The sequence below is a fragment of the Prionailurus viverrinus genome, chromosome B4 (genome assembly GCF_022837055.1).
Source record: "Prionailurus viverrinus isolate Anna chromosome B4, UM_Priviv_1.0, whole genome shotgun sequence".
Lineage (NCBI taxonomy): Eukaryota > Metazoa > Chordata > Mammalia > Carnivora > Felidae > Prionailurus > Prionailurus viverrinus.
This window is the reverse complement of record NC_062567.1, coordinates 49,381,188-49,397,380: the sequence shown is the minus strand read 5'-3', so window position 1 is coordinate 49,397,380 and position 16,193 is coordinate 49,381,188. Positions and strand designations below refer to the sequence as shown.

General features: G+C 36.0%; 1 protein-coding gene across 4 annotated transcripts in view; it reads right to left on the bottom strand.

The window, feature by feature from the left end:
- PLEKHA5 (pleckstrin homology domain containing A5) overlaps nucleotides 1-16,193 on the bottom strand; it is a 238,475-nt gene that overhangs the window by 91,667 nt on the left and 130,615 nt on the right. For all 4 annotated transcript variants that reach the window (XM_047866378.1, XM_047866375.1, XM_047866376.1 and 1 more), the window contains 3 exons: nucleotides 4,722-4,805; nucleotides 3,683-3,803; nucleotides 1,667-1,771 (listed from right to left, as the gene is read on the bottom strand). In XM_047866378.1, the coding sequence (XP_047722334.1) occupies nucleotides 1,667-1,771; nucleotides 3,683-3,803; nucleotides 4,722-4,805 (310 nt within the window). The remainder of the gene's footprint in view (nucleotides 1-1,666; nucleotides 1,772-3,682; nucleotides 3,804-4,721; nucleotides 4,806-16,193) is intronic.

The following is a 16,193-nucleotide window of genomic DNA, read 5'->3' as shown; positions in this document are numbered from 1 at the left end:
ATTAACCAAGGGATCAAGAAATAAGAACAAATATCATTTTAAAGAAATTCTGTATCGTCTATTAGGCTCAATATTACACTGAGCTATTTGTTTTTTTTTTTTTAATTTTTTTTTCAACGTTTTTTATTTATTTTTGGGACAGAGAGAGACAGAGCATGAATGGGGGAGGGGCAGAGAGAGAGGGAGACACAGAATCGGAAACAGGCTCCAGGCTCCGAGCCATCAGCCCAGAGCCTGACGCGGGGCTCAAACTCACGGACCGCGAGATCGTGACCTGGCTGAAGTCGGACGCTTAACCGACTGCGCCACCCAGGCGCCCCTACACTGAGCTATTTGAACATAACTTGGACTTATTAGAAGACTAGTTAAAGAAATCTTTTAGTATAGATAAGTTTAAATGTCTGATGGTGAAAATATAGATGATTTTTTTTAATGTTTATTTTGAGAGAGAGAACACATGCGCACGTGAGTGGGTAGCAGAAGGGCAGGTGAAGGGAGAGACAGAGAGAATCCCAAGCAGGCTCCTCACTGTCAGCACAGAGACCAACGTGGGGCTCGAACTCAGGAAACCAAGAGATCATGACCTAAGCTGAAACCAAGAGTCGGATGCTCAACTGACTGAGCCATTGAGGTGCCCCAAGATGGTTTTTTTTAGTAGATGATTTTTAAATAAAAATAAAAGTTGGTATTCAAGTTACATACTCAATCAACTCAGCGACACACTGGCAAAACTAATTTGCTTCAATGATTGGGAATTCTTTGGATTTTAAGATGGCCCTCTCTCGGTAAGTTGCCACCTCAGCTTTCATATGGAACGATGTCTAATGAATGTATCCTCTGTATACATGTATAATCAGAGACAGAACAAAGATAGATAAAGGTCTTGAAGGCTGAATATATCATCTCAGTTATCTGGTGGTCAGTTAACTTGGAAACCCAGGTGCAAACCAGAAAGTAAAAAAGAAAACAGTCTATAAGCACGAAAAGAGATGTCAGGAAGTCCAATGTACATGCATCCTTACTAATTCCCAAAGTAATGGCAAGGTTCCAAAAAAGCTTAGTTATCAGGTTTTCCAAACGATAAAACAATATACACCCCAACTTATCAGGATGTCTGACAGTGAGCCATACTTAAGCAAACAGATCAGAAAAGAAGAAAAAGAAAAAAAGGAAAAGAAAAAAAGAAAAAACAACACATGTAAGAGAGTAGTCTTGAGAGCCTAAAAGTAAAAATCTGAGAAAACTATGAAAATCTCAATTACGATTTCCCTATAAAGCAGAGAAGTATATAACTGTACACTTCTCTAATGATTTTTAAATGAATAGAAAAATGAACAGTATCTCTGTATGTTTTTTTTCCCCATTTAAAAAATATTTCTGCCTGGATAATTTTAGCATAGTATTCCTAACGATTTCATACAGCATGTATTTAATTTCAAATCTAGAAATACCTACAACAAAGACACACAATCTGTGTTCTAAGTAACATCCATTACTTTTTCTTTCTTTACTATTCTAACATTCTTCAGTGGTAATAAAAAGATTCTGGATGACTAATTCTACAGTTCCTTCTCTATTTTATATAATTGTCCTAGGTACATTCAGCTGAAAAGGTCTTTTGATTCCATTTTTCTTTCACATCAAATAGAACACAAACAAAAAATACCTGTTTATAAAGCCAGCCTCGCCTGACCACAGGTGCATTAGGATTCCTTTTAATTGAATTTGATCTTTTTCCAAAATTGTGAACTTTTTTTGAAGACCGTGAAGTCTAAATAGAAAAAAGAAAAACAGAAAATGTGTTATTAACGGTTGGTATTTATATTTCTTCTTCATAATTTTATCTCTCCAGATTTCTCTGACACATGCAGGACTTAAATCTTTTCAGATGAATTATAGCAATTCTGCTTTTTGAGGATTTACTTATTTCAAGTGTAAGAATTTTGCACAAAGAATTTTTCCCCAGGATATTACAAAGAATCACAAGTTTTACAATCTGTCCTTTAAAACTGGGATATACAATTTTTAAAAAGGCACAATGTGTGGCACTATTTTGTCCTACCTGCTATATAAATTGAATAAACCTTGGGTAAAAATGAACAAATCTTTAAGAATAAATGAAATGTAGAGCTTTTTGCTTTATATGTGATTTAATAATGTTATTTCAATTACAGAAAGTGAACAGTGTCAACGGTCAAGAGAAATACTCAGATATAATACATACCACATCAAGTCAACACAAGACTGGAAAGATCTGCTTAATGTCATATACTGTCTTCTCCTTTATAGGCAATTCTGAACTTGAATGATGCCAGATAGATAGTGTTTACTATATATTTAAAAGTATACATAAGGAGATACAATCTTTTGAGATACTGCTATGTTTATTTAGTATGAAGATTTAGCAGGAATGGTAGTGGTAACCAACAAAAACAAAGAAGCTGAATTTGAGTTCTCTATAAAGGTAAGTAATATCAAATTATCTCTTATTGTTTAACTTACCTAGAATCCAGCACATTTCATGAGAATTTTGTTTTCTGAAGCTTATATTAGTACATAACAGAATGTTAAGACCCAATATCAACCACATTTTCCCAAAGTATGTTTTGTTGATACGTTTCACTTTAATTTTGAATACATAATGCTTAAACATAGTATACAACTCAAATGGTACAAAAAGATACACACTGGGACTGGTCATCTACTTCCTACCTCTGGGCTCTAGCACTCAACCCTATGAGGCAACCAATGTCAACTGTGTGTATGTGAAAGACTGTTGATCTCATGGTCATGAGTTCGAGCCCCATGTGGGATGCAGTGATTACTTAAATAACTTAAAAAAATAAATAGAAGCAGTAACTACAAATTTTTATAGACACAAAGTCTGGGACCTTACATTAAACAATTAACATTTCTCTTTGTGATTATAAAGAGACATCACCCTCCTCTATTTCCATATGACTATGGCACTTTTTGTATAATGGATTCTAAATATGTCAGAATCATCAAGCACAGTGGCCTAGGGTTTCCCTTTGGCAGTGATTCTACATTTCTTTTTAAAAAGTTTGTCTGCTCAATCTAGGGATTTATAACAGTCAGAAAATGGTATTCCTATGCCATTATATTAACCCTCATCTTTAAAACTTCAGTTGATTCAATAAATTGCCATTTTTTCACGTAAACATCCATATATTTGTGGGGCGCCTGGGTGGCGCAGTCGGTTAAGCGTCCGACTTCAGCCAGGTCACGATCTCGCGGTCCGTGAGTTCGAGCCCCGCGTCGGGCTCTGGGCTGATGGCTCAGAGCCTGGAGCCTGTTTCCGATTCTGTGTCTCCCTCTCTCTCTGCCCCTCCCCCGTTCATGCTCTGTCTCTCTCTGTCCCAAAAATAAATAAACATTGAAAAAAAAAAAAATTAAAAAAAAAAAAAAACATCCATATATTTGTAAAATTATTCAAAATCTGAACTCTATAATAGTTTTAAAAAGTCATTAAATTATTAAAATATAATATTATTTTATATTCCACATCATTCCTTAAGTAAATTATCTCAAATGTAATTTGGTTCATGTAATAAGAAAAATGAAATAATTATTCTTTAATTCTAAGCCCATTAAGAGTATAGTAATAGATGCAACCAATTATACCAGATATCAGTAATTAACAGTAAGCAAAAGAACTTACTCTGCCTACAGGGCTCATCGGATGCACTCCATAATCTGAAGTCATATTATAGTTAGAAGCTTCATTTATCATGCTTATAGGTCGTTCCTTCTTTTCTTCAGATGTCATGGTTGCAACAGTCCTGAAAATATGTCAGAATGCTAAAACTTGCTGTACATGTTGACTGCTTTACAATAAACCTTCCCTAGAAATTATAATGCTGATGTCCCACTTTTCCAAAGAGCTGGATACTAGTTAGAGCTTAATAAGCTCTAGAGTCAGAGCTTAATATTTATAACTATTTTAAATATAATTAGCATATCTCCTAAGCACATGATAGGTTAAAATCATGTTTATTTTAATAAGCATTATTATAGATATGCTACTTGGTCGTCTAACTGGAAAATTAAAACCTCAGTAAAGATGAGCTATTCTATTATCGAAAATAAAAATAATGATATCAAGAGCTATTTTTTTTGTGAACAAATTTATAGTATATAAAATATTTTCACACATATCTCATTTGATGCTTATAATAATCCTAAGAAATGGTAATTACCACTATCTCTGATTTAAGGACGAGAAAACTGAGCTCACATTAGTTTAATAATCTGACAAAGTTTATAGTTTCTCTGACGTTAAATTCTGGGCTCTTGAGCTTACTGTGTTTGTACCAACAGCTTCTGAGATTACATTCTTCATCAAAGAAAGTTTTAAGTTATATTCCTATGCCATCCATAGTAAATAGACGGGTTTCTGTTATACCTGACTGCAAATATCCAGATAAGAAACTGTTAAATTATAATAATGTATTAACATATGGACAACAGCAGAGTGCCTGGGTGGCTCAGTTGGTTAAGTGTCCTAGTCTTAACTCTTGATTTCGGCTCGGGTCATGACAGCATGGAGCTTGGGATTCTCTCTCTCTCCTCTCACTGCCGCTCCTCTTGCTCACACTCTCTCTCAAAATAAATAAACTTAAAAATATGTTTTTGGATAACAGCAATCTTAATGCTAACACCATTTAAAACGAAGGCATTCCATGAAACTCTTTACTTACTGTTCATTCACTACAAAAATACAATTGTCCTGTGATGGCTGTCCTGTGACTGGATGTTTACAGGTTACTTTCCTTTCATTATGGCTAAAAGAAAAGAGAAAAAGAGAAAATGCATGTACTTCTATTATCACAAATGTTTTTCTAATATTCTGGTAGCAAAATAGTGATTTCTTTATTATAACATTAGTGAATAAAAGAGATGAAATTCAAACTCCCAGGTGATGAAATCTCCAAATACACCCTTTCTACTACCTACCATGTACACATGTATGTGTGAATGCTACTACAGTTTTACCATATAGGTAAATGAACCTCCCACCTCCCAAGCCTGACCTCAATTCTTTCTTCTCACTATTTTATAAAAAAGTAAGTTGATTTGGCTCCACGATCACTGCATTTCACATTTGATAGGTGGGACACAAAGAATGAGTATCTACCTACTTCTATTATTTTGTATCTTTATTTAGGCACATCATAGAGAAGTAATGCCAAATTCATATACTATTCTTTTTAGGCTGAGTGATAAGATTAGGTCTCCTGCTGTCTTCTTAGAAATGAGAGGGAAAAGAATTCCCAAACGATTTATCTAAATAAAAAATACTAGAGGCCAAAAAAAGTATAATATATACTGATAAATAATACACATTATTATTTATAAATTAATTTTCCCCCTTTGGGTCACATACTATAAGGCAAGATCTATAAGGAAGATCCATCATTTACTTTCCTTACAGAGAAAAATTTCAAGATGCTGTAACTGAATATTGCTTTGTTAATCTTAAAAGATTATTAAATGTGCTCTATAACCACAAGCCACAAACTTTCTGGCAAACTTTAGATATTTAAATTCCTTTTCTATATCCTAACTTTTATTAATATTATTTTTATTGGTAACATAGTACTTGAAACTTTATCCATTAAATAAAACTAAAACCACAAAAAAGAAAAGGTACAGATACATATTGACTATTGTGGGAGTAGAATGACTGATGGAATATAATGTGTTTCTATTATTCCTTTATTTTATTTTTTTTTAACGTTTATTTTATTTTTGAGAGCATGAATGGGGGAGGGTCAGAGAGAGGGAGACACAGAATCTGAAACAGGCTGCAGGCTCTGAGCTGTCAGCACAGAGCCCAACGCGGGGCTCGAACTCACGGACCTCGAGATCATGACCTGAGCCGAAGTTGGCCACTCAACCGACTGAGCCACCCAGGCGTCCCACTCTATTATTCCTTTAGATAACCGGTCTAACAAGCACACAGGACTACTAAATTATCAGCTTTTTGAGGTGGTTTTGTTTTTATGCAATAGAGAGATTAAGATTTGGTGGGTTTAAATATCCATTTGGAGCGATATTTTCACTACATAAAAAGTATGTGAGTGGGGCGCCTGGGTGGCTCAGTTGGTTAAGCATCTGACTTCAGCTCAGGTCATGATCTTGCAATTCAGGAGTTTGAGCCCCACATCGGGCTCAGTGCCAACAAGCTCAGAGCCTGGAGCCTACTTCAGATTCTGTGTCTCCCTCTCTCTGCTCCTCCCCTGCTTGTGTTCTTTCTCAAAAATAAATAAACAGTAAAAAAAATTTTGAAGTATGTGAGTGAGTTCAATGGTGGAAACCTAAGGTCTCATGTGGGATAGCAGTTTATGTAATAAGCAGTAAACTGGTAACAGAATAATTAGGGAAGTACAGCCTCTGCAGGTAAGTGGAAAATTCTGAAGTACCCAGATGTGATGAACACCATGAACGTGTCGAGGTATATAAATTGTGATGTTTAACAGAATAAAAGTGTGGAGAAAAAGGGAGGGGGTAAAGTAATCAAGGACAGGGATTAGGATACCTTAGTGATAAAAAAAAAAAAAAAAAAAAGGAAGATAGCATCTTTTGTTTTCTTAAAGCCTCTCCTAGGAAGCATTAAAAAGGCAGAAGTAGATAGAACAGAAATATACAAATTCTTTCCATAAAAGTCCAATATTGCAAAAAGAAAGCAAACAAACCCTTATATGTTGCATTATTTCCCTAGGCTATGTCATCTTGCCTAGGAGGAATACAGTAGACTCCATTCCCCAAATTCTGGAAGATCTAGATTGTAACAACATGGCTCTGCAATAGTTATCTGGCTAAGAGACTACTCTGATATCCTGACCACTACATGGATTTGGGTGTCCATTAGAAAAAAACATAAAGGAATGGAGATACCTAAATAGTGAATGGTTTAAAAAGAGCACACTCTTTTGCCTAAAAGTGGATGCTGTTTTGAGTGAAATGGTGATTTTATTATCTAAGTACTTTTCAGAGCACAATGTCTTAAACAGTAAACCTAATAAAAATCTTACTATTCTAGCTTAAAAGACCAGTGACTAAAATCAATATGAAATACAAATATATTTATGTTCATTTCTTCAAAGTATCCAATGTGTGTGAGGTTTTTTAAAATTTACTGTTGATACTATATTGACATAAAATTCCTATAAAATCTACAAGGACACTCTAACACAAAAGTATTTTACAGGCATATTTTAGAGGTATTGCAGGTTTCATTTCAGATTACTGAAATAAGGTGAGTATCACAATAAACTGAGAAATGAATTTTCTGGTTTCCTAGCGCATATAAAAGTTATGTTTACACTATTAAGTGTACAATAACATTATGTCTAAAAAAACTCCCAATGTACATACCTTAATTTAAAATGCTTTATTGTTAAAAAATGCTATTTATCATCTAAGCTTTTAGTGAGTCTCAGTCACTGATCACAGATCACCAGAACAAATGAATAATGAAAAAGTTTGAAATAATTGTGAGAAATCACCAAAATGTGATAGAGACGTGAAGTGGGCAACAGCTGTTGGAAAAACAGTGCCAATAGATTAACACAAGTAGGGTTACCACAAACCTTCAATTTGTAGAAAACACTATCTGTGAAGTGCAATAGAGAAATGCAATAAAACAATATGACCATAATATTTTTTAATGAAAGAAATAACCTTTCTCACTACATAAGCATAACTGTAACATAAAATAAAGATATCCTCTCAACTACTGGGACCTCATCCAGTAGTTGAAAAAAACCTTCTGCAAAGCAAAGGAAACAATGCGCAAAACTAAAAGGCAACCAATGAGATGGGAAAAGATATTTGCAAATGACACATCAGATAAAGCGTTAGTATCCAAATTCTATAGAGAAGTTCTCAAAAAACAATCCAGTGAAGAAATGGGCAAAACACATGAATAGACACTTCTCCAAAGAAAATATCCAGATGGCTAACAGACACATGAAAAAATGCTCAACATCACTCATCATCAGGGAAATACAAATTAAAACCACAATGAGATACCACCTTACACCAGTCAGAATGGCTAAAATTAACAACTCAGGCAACAGATGGTGGCAAGGATGTAGAGAAAGAGGATTTCTTTTGCACTGCTGGTGGGAATGCAAACTGGTACAGCCACTCTGGAAAACAATATGGAGGTTCCTCAAAAAATTAAAAATAGAACTACCCTATGACCCAGAAATTGCACTACTAGGTATTTACCCAAGGGATACAGGTGTGCTGTTTTGAAGGGGTACATGCCCCCCAATGCTTATAGCAGCACTATCAACAATAGCCAAAGTATGGAAAGAGCTCAAAGGTCCATCAATGGATGAATGGATAAAGAAGATGTGGTGTGTGTGTGTGTGTGTCTGTGTGTATGTATATATACACACACACATACACACATATATATGCATATGTATGTGTGTATATATACATACATACATATATATATATATATATATATATATATATATATAGGAGTATTACTCAGTAATCAAAAAGAATGAAATGTTGCCATTTTCAACTATGTGGATGGAACCAGAGCGTATTCTGCTAAGTGAAATCAATCATAGAAACACAAATATCATATGACTTCATTCATATGAGGATGTTAAGATACAAAACAGATTGATATAAGAGAACGGAAGCAAAAATAATATAAAAACAGGGAGGGGGACAAAACATAAGAGACTCTTAAATACAGAGAACAAACTGAGGATTGCTGGAGGGCTTGTGGGTGGGGGGATGGGCTAAATCACCAGAATCTACTCCTGAAATCATTATTGCACTATATGCTAATTAACTTGGATGTATAATAAATAAACAGATAAATAAAAAGTCCTCTCAAATGTTTATTCATTTGTTCTGTCTTATACAGTATTCCTAAAATCTGGTTCCTGAAAACTAATTTAAACAACATAATTATCAAATAGAAAAGTCATAGTAACATTTTTTAATTATTCCATTAAAAAAAATTAAAATTGGGGTGCCTGGCTGGCTCAGTCGGTTAAGCATCCAACTTCGGCTCAGGTCATGATCTCATGGTTAGTGAGTTCAAGCCCCACGTCGGGCTCTGTGTTGACAGCATGGATCCTAAAGTCTGCTTCGAGTTCTGTGTCTCCCTAGCTCTCTGTCCCTCCCCCACTCACACTCTGTCTCTGTCTCTCTCTCAAAAACAAATAAACGTTTAAAAAAATTTTTAAAGCAAAATATCAATTCCAGTCTTAACTGTTTAAATGTGGTAATTTCCTATCACCTGATAGGATTGCCAATCCTTACTGCCCCTGAGCAAATATATTTTTTTTTTTTTTTAAATTTTTTTTTTCAACGTTTATTTATTTCTGGGACAGAGAGAGACAGAGCATGAATGGGGGAGGCGCAGAGAGAGAGGGAGACACAGAATCGGAAACAGGCTCCAGGCTCTGAGCCATCAGCCCAGAGCCTGACGCGGGGCTCGAACTCACGGACCGCGAGATCGTGACCTGGCTGAAGTCGGACGCCCAACCGACTGCGCCACCCAGGGGCCCCTTATATATATTTTTATATATCTAAAAATTTATTTTAAATTTCAAAATCATTCCTTACGTTGGCATTTACACTTCATTTTTATACTAATGTTTCATTTTAAGGTATTGTAATGGTAAGGGTAAACATAATTTGGAAATTATAGAGAGAAACTAAAAATATGAATTAAATGAGTACTGAGTGCCAATAAGTGAAAGAATTGTAAATGAAATCCAAATGAGTCTTTAAAAATCTCCACAAAGCCATCTCTGTTAATGTTAGAGTTCATATATGCTATCCATATATACCAACTGGGCACTGTGGGAGATGGCTGGCCTACTGTTTAAGTATCAAGTCAGGGCCACTGTCTCTGGCACGAAGGAGGACTGTCTGCTCAGGACCAGGAAGGAGGGTAGGGACAATGATTCTCAGCTTTTCCTCAATTCTACTAAAGTTTGTCCCTTGCACTGTTTACAAAGCATATGTTTTCATCCTACATCTGCTATCCTTTTGTAGTCCACCAGTTTTTTTCTTTTATGGAAGGGCCTCAAAATTCAGATCAGGAGTACTATCAGTTCTGTTGTAACTGATATGTGGAATACATTCCATGTAAATGTGGAAAAGTGTGTTCTCCAACGTGATTCATATGTTAGGGAACACTTTGAATATCAGTCACATAAATTCCACATTTTTTATGCATGCTCTTGTCTGTGATCCTGTCCTGTTTGTGTGTACAGGAGTACATCAATCATACAATTGCACAACCTCAAACATCTGTCAGCTACGTTAGTTCACTGCCTGTTTTATGCAACACACCCATTCACATGTAGTGATACAACTTTCCATCTAATTTCAGATTCCTGTACTTCCAAAACTTCCCAAAACTCACAACTTAAAACCGTCCCAATGTCCACTTCCACTATACAAACTGTGGGTCTTTTTTCAAGGCAAAGTGTATCTGCAGTATTTTTGTGTTTCCTAACCATTTAACAGTAAAATTGTGCAACCACTTTTATTAGTTTCCTATCTTTGTTTTTATGTGTCACTAATGAAGTTTTTGAGGGGTCTTCCAATGAAGTTCTTTTCCACAAAAGCCCCTGATTTCCATTGCCTGATTTTGCACAGTGATGTGATTTTTAGGAACATACATGTTGTGTTATAGCAAAATTGATTGGACCACTTAGTTCCAAACTAACATACGTCTATGCTGCAAAAAGTGCATTTTGAAGCTTTAATAGAAAAGATGCCATTTTAAAAATCCTTGCCAGAGATTTTTATGCTCGTCATGAATGAAAAGAAGTACTGGAAAGGTATAATGTTACATAAATTTGTGTTTCTAGTGGAATCCTTATAAAGCAGGGATAAAATTCAGGTCTTGATATAAGACATTCTTAAGATCACAGAACAAACTATTTTCCATCGTGTCTTTGAATTCTCTGTGGCATAGCAGAAGTCCTAACTTTACCAAATGTGATGCCCAGTATTTACCTACTCATACTTCCTGGCTTCTCTGATGTCTTATTTTTTTAGAAGATTTTATTTTATGTTTTAAAAGATTATTTATTTATTTTGGGAGTGGGGAGCAGGCAGAGACAGAGAGAGAGAGAGAGTGAGAGAGAGAGAGAGAGAGAGAGAGAAATAATCCCAAGCAGGCTCTGCACTGTCAGCACAGAGCCTAAAGCAGGGTTCAATTTCATGAACCATGAGATCATGACCTAAGTTGAAATCAAGAGTTGGATGCTTAAGTGCCTGAGTAAACCCCTTAAAGATTTTATTTTTTAGTAATCTCTACGCTCAACATAGGGGCCCTAACCTGCAACCCCCCGAGATCAAGAGTCAGCATGCTCCATCCACACTGACTGAGCCAGGCAGCAGCCCTTGTCTGTGTTGGTTTAATGTCTAAGTCTAGACTAGTGGATCTCAACTGGGAGTGATTTTATTTCCCAGGGGACATTTGGAAATGTCTGGTAATATTTTTGAATGTCACAAGTGGGACTGGTATCTAGTGGGTAGAGTCCAGGATGCTGCTAAATGTCTTACAATGCACAGGCAAGATTTCCACAGGAAAAAAGTATGGAGCCCAAAATGCCAATAGTGTGAGGTTATGTAAGCCTATGCTAGACCATCAAAGCCCTCTAACAATTAACTCTGCTGAATACGCCACATTTACTATTTCTTTGTGTTTCTGTATTTCTCTAGAGACAACAGAGGCAGCAGGAAATAACAGCAATTGAGAGCACAGGTTCTGTTATCAGGCCACCTAGGCTTAAATCCCAGCTCCCGGACTCATTAGCTAGGTATCTAAATTACTTTAACTTTCCATGCCTCAGTTTCCTTAGCTTAGTACCAGTAACTGTATCAAGGTTGGTTATTTTTTTCAGAGTTGCTCTAGGCACCGGTGATAGCAGTGAACAAAACATAAAAATCTTTGCCCTCATGAAACTTACTTTATAGTGGAGACGTTTATGAGGATTAAAAGAGTGAGCGGTATAAACATGGCCTGGGACAGAGTAAGTCCTCCATAACTGTTGGCTTATATTTATTGTGAACAACAGGACTTTCAGCATGTCATTGTCATTAAATTACTGGTCAGTCAACTGTTTATGTTCAAAGTTTAAAATAGTACCCACCTAGTAGCCCCCTCTCACCCATGGTTTTCCGCTTTCTGTGTTTCAGTTACCCATGGCTCAACTGCAGTGATGACCCTTTTGACCTATCCCCAGAAGGCCACTGGTAGCCTCATGATGTGCATTAATACCTGTGTCATTCTACTCACTTCACCTCATCTCATAGGCATTTTATCATCTCACATCATCAAAAGAACAAGGGTGAGTACAGAACAAAATATTTTGAGATCATATTCATATGACTTTTACTACAGTAGACTATAGTTGTTCTATTTTATTATTAGTTATAGTTGTTAATCTCTTACTGTGCCTAATTTATAAATTAAGCTTTACCATAGGTATGCATGTATAGGAAAAAACATAGCATATATAGGATTTGGTACTATTTGTGCAATCAGGCATCCACTGCTGGGGGTAGGGGGTGTCTTAGAATGTATCCTCTGCAGATAAGGGGCTACTGTACTCAGTATTTACTGTAAAAGAATAAAGTTGTAATCTCTCTTGGTTTTCATGCTTCTGGTAAAGATACCTGCCCCTAATATGTCAAAAAGACAGAGGAGAAAAGTAATTCTAATACAAAAGTTCCAAAGAAAGATTAGCTGTGTTTTTATGCTAGCAAAGGCAGGATGTGAGAAGATTCTTAAATAGTGACAAGCAACACTTAAAAAAGAAAAAAAAAAATGGACTCAGCTATTCTGGAGAGTTCAGGACCAAAGAAAATAGGGCATATTCACTAGCTTAATCTGAGGATCATGCTCTATTACGAGTCCAGATAAAAAGGTTGAATCAATTCCATTTTCAGGAAAATATCAAGAAATTGACAAACAGCAACACAAATTACTTGTTTTCTGGCATTATGCCTTCTTCACTATTTATTACCAGACATGTAATCATTTACTAAACTAGAAGACCAAATGCAAGACCTGCTTATTTAGAGCCTCTATGGAAATACTTCGTTCAATAATAATTTAGTTTTAAAAGATCTTAGGATGAATAAATCAGTGTGTGTAAAACATTGTGTCTCTATCAGATTATATAAATAACAAATTAAAAAAGACATGTCTGCCGGAGATGGAATATACTTACTACTCTACCTTATTTCTTTTCAAATCTTGTATTTATGAACCAAATAATGCATCATGTAGGTAACTGTACTAGAAAATCTGGGTGAAGCTGTACCATTTTAAGCAGTACTGAGCTTTCTAGCAGTCTACATGAACAGGGAAAGCTGATAAACTACATTACTCCTTATAGCCTCGTTGTGAAAATAGAGCAATTCACTGGGTTTGAGTCAACTCTCAGCGACAGGTGCTTTTATATGAAGAATAATTTAAACTACATAGCAGCACACTGAAGATAGGAGAAGCTGGTATTGTGTCCCTTTCCAGGGTCATTGGAGCAAGGCATTTTGTGTTCAGTCCACATTGCTAGTCTTCCCTCAGCAGAACACTTTTAAGGGAAGGTGCCAATGACATTGCTAAAGAAATACCTCCCTCCATGCACTAAGTACATGCATAAAATGCACAAAATTGCACATTTCATATACAAACCCCAATAGGGGTTTAGAAAGACAGAGGGGAAAAAAAGATTTAAAAATCAGTTGCTATTGGGTTGTAAAAGTTCTTTATATATTTTGGGTATTAACTCCTTATCAAATATATGATTTGCAAATATTTCCTCTCACCTGGTAGACTGCCATTTTTTAAAATTTTTGTTTATTTGTTTTTTGAGATATAGAGTGCTTAGGGGAAGTGGGGGCGGAGATTGAGAAAGAGAGGGGGGGGGTGAGAGAGAGAGAGAGAGAATGAGAATGAGAATATGAATCCTGAGCAGGCTCTGCATCATCAGCTCAGAGCCTGATGCGGGACTCAAACCCACAAACTGTGAGATTGTGACCTGAGCTGAAACCAGAAGTCAGATGCTTGACTGTCTGAGCCACCCAGGCACCCCTGTTATATTGCTTTTTCATTTTGTTGTGCAAATGCTTTTTAGTTTGATTTAGTCCCACTATTTTTGCTTTTGTTGCCAGAATTTTTTTTTTAATGTTTTCGCCAACTAACAGCAATGTTCTGGATATTTAATTAGTATTGCAATTTTCTCCTATGGGAATACTTATTTGTGTGTGTGTGTGTGTGTGTGTGTGTGTGTGTGTGTGTGTATGAGTTTCAACGCTTTTGTATCATGCATAATTTCAATGACTGCTTAATACATAAAATCCATTGTTTTTTAAGAAATAAATATCAAAGCTGCTATTAACATTGCCAATAACAACCAATATAATTCTTCTGAGTAATAATACATTAGACAAAGTAAGCTTTAGTAGTGTTTTATATGTGTAACTGTGGCAATACAGTGAAAATTTATCTACTGTGCATAAAAAATATGTGGTTTTAGAAAACTATTCCACAGAAGAGATTTTGGTTGTCTCTTACTAAACTCAGATGCAAACCCGTTTATATGATTTGCTCTGAATCATGTGTTTCCCTTATGGGGAAGAAAGAAGGATTTAATTTAGTATAAGAAAAACAGGGTATCATAGAGGTTTGGCAACGAAGCCAGTATCATGACTTGGATTTTTACAAGGGCTCAACGCATAAAAGGTGCCACATATTCACAATGTTGTTAGAAGGGAGCAAGGTGGAAGAGGTGTGGGAACTACGGAGGCTATTTATTTCCCAAATTAGTCTGAAAGCTGTAGAGCAAACAGCTCATATGTGTATTTATGACTTTTTTGTTTTTAGTATCCTTCTAACACAAAATGGAGTATTGTACATTCTCAATTTGTCCTTGGTTTCAGTATACTATTAGACAGTAACACTTTCCAGATTATTCTAAAATTGAAGAGCTTTTATCACTAGAAATCATACAGCCTTATCACTTTGAGACTCAAAGAGTCTCAAATTAGGTTGTGAAAACATGTTTGTAGTTGTGACTTAGTTATTAAATTTGTTCTAAGGTAGTTCAGAGAAATATTAAAAATACTGTTACATGTTAAGTTTGTTAATGTTTTATACAGATAAGTATTTTATTTTTCTTTTAATAAAAAGGAGAAAATGTTATGTCGAAATCTGACTACCACAATGACTATGTCTGCAATTTATTTTTAAAATGAAAATATGTTGGCATGGAAAACTGTGCCCACAGTTAAAGGCAATGTTTTAAGAACAAGAGAAAAACACATAAGTGCCCTGCCTTTTCTTGAGACTCAATTCTTGAACCTTATGTGAAGAGATAACCACTGAGTTAGCAGTCTAAAAGAGTGTAATTTTTTTTTTTTTTTGCAAAACATGAAAAGTATATGTTTCCTTTCCCCGCATTTCTTCTAAATGCCGTTTGCCTTTAACTTAAGAACTAACTGCTTCCAGACATCCTGCTCAAACCTCAGTGATTCATTTACCCACCATCTCCTTAAGGTCTTAACTCTTTCTCTCCTTTCTCCTCTCATCATTTAGCAAATGGATCATCTCCCATTTCTGGGGGGTTAAAAAGAAAGGATTTCTTAGGTGCGAGTACCTCATTGATCCTCACTCTCAGCAAAAAGTATCAAAATTATCACCTTGATCATCACTACCACTTGAGCAGGACAGCGAGTGCTGCTCACACACTCAGCTGTCACACCTGTGCTTAAAATGTGACTATCGATCCTCACATAGACCCTCTGAGGTTACTATCTTCACTTTACAAAATGCATACACTGAGGCTCACAGGATTCACAAAGCTGTCAGAAGTCACACAGTGACAAGGCGAGGAAGAGGCAGCCCCAAGGCCTGAGCTGTGTCCTTTTCAGATCCCCAACTTTCAATAGCTGCCCCTGCCTTGAATCTTATCTCAGCCAATGAGACTTTTCAGTTCTGCCCTCCATCTTCTGCGTTTCTGCCCAATGGTACTAAAACACAACACAACATAACATAACACAACACTGTACTTTCCTCAGAGGTCCTTCCCTTTTTCCACAGACCAGTGACACACAGCCTCCTTTGCTGCTCGTCTTGTCTCCTTCTGCCTCACTGCCTGGCATCA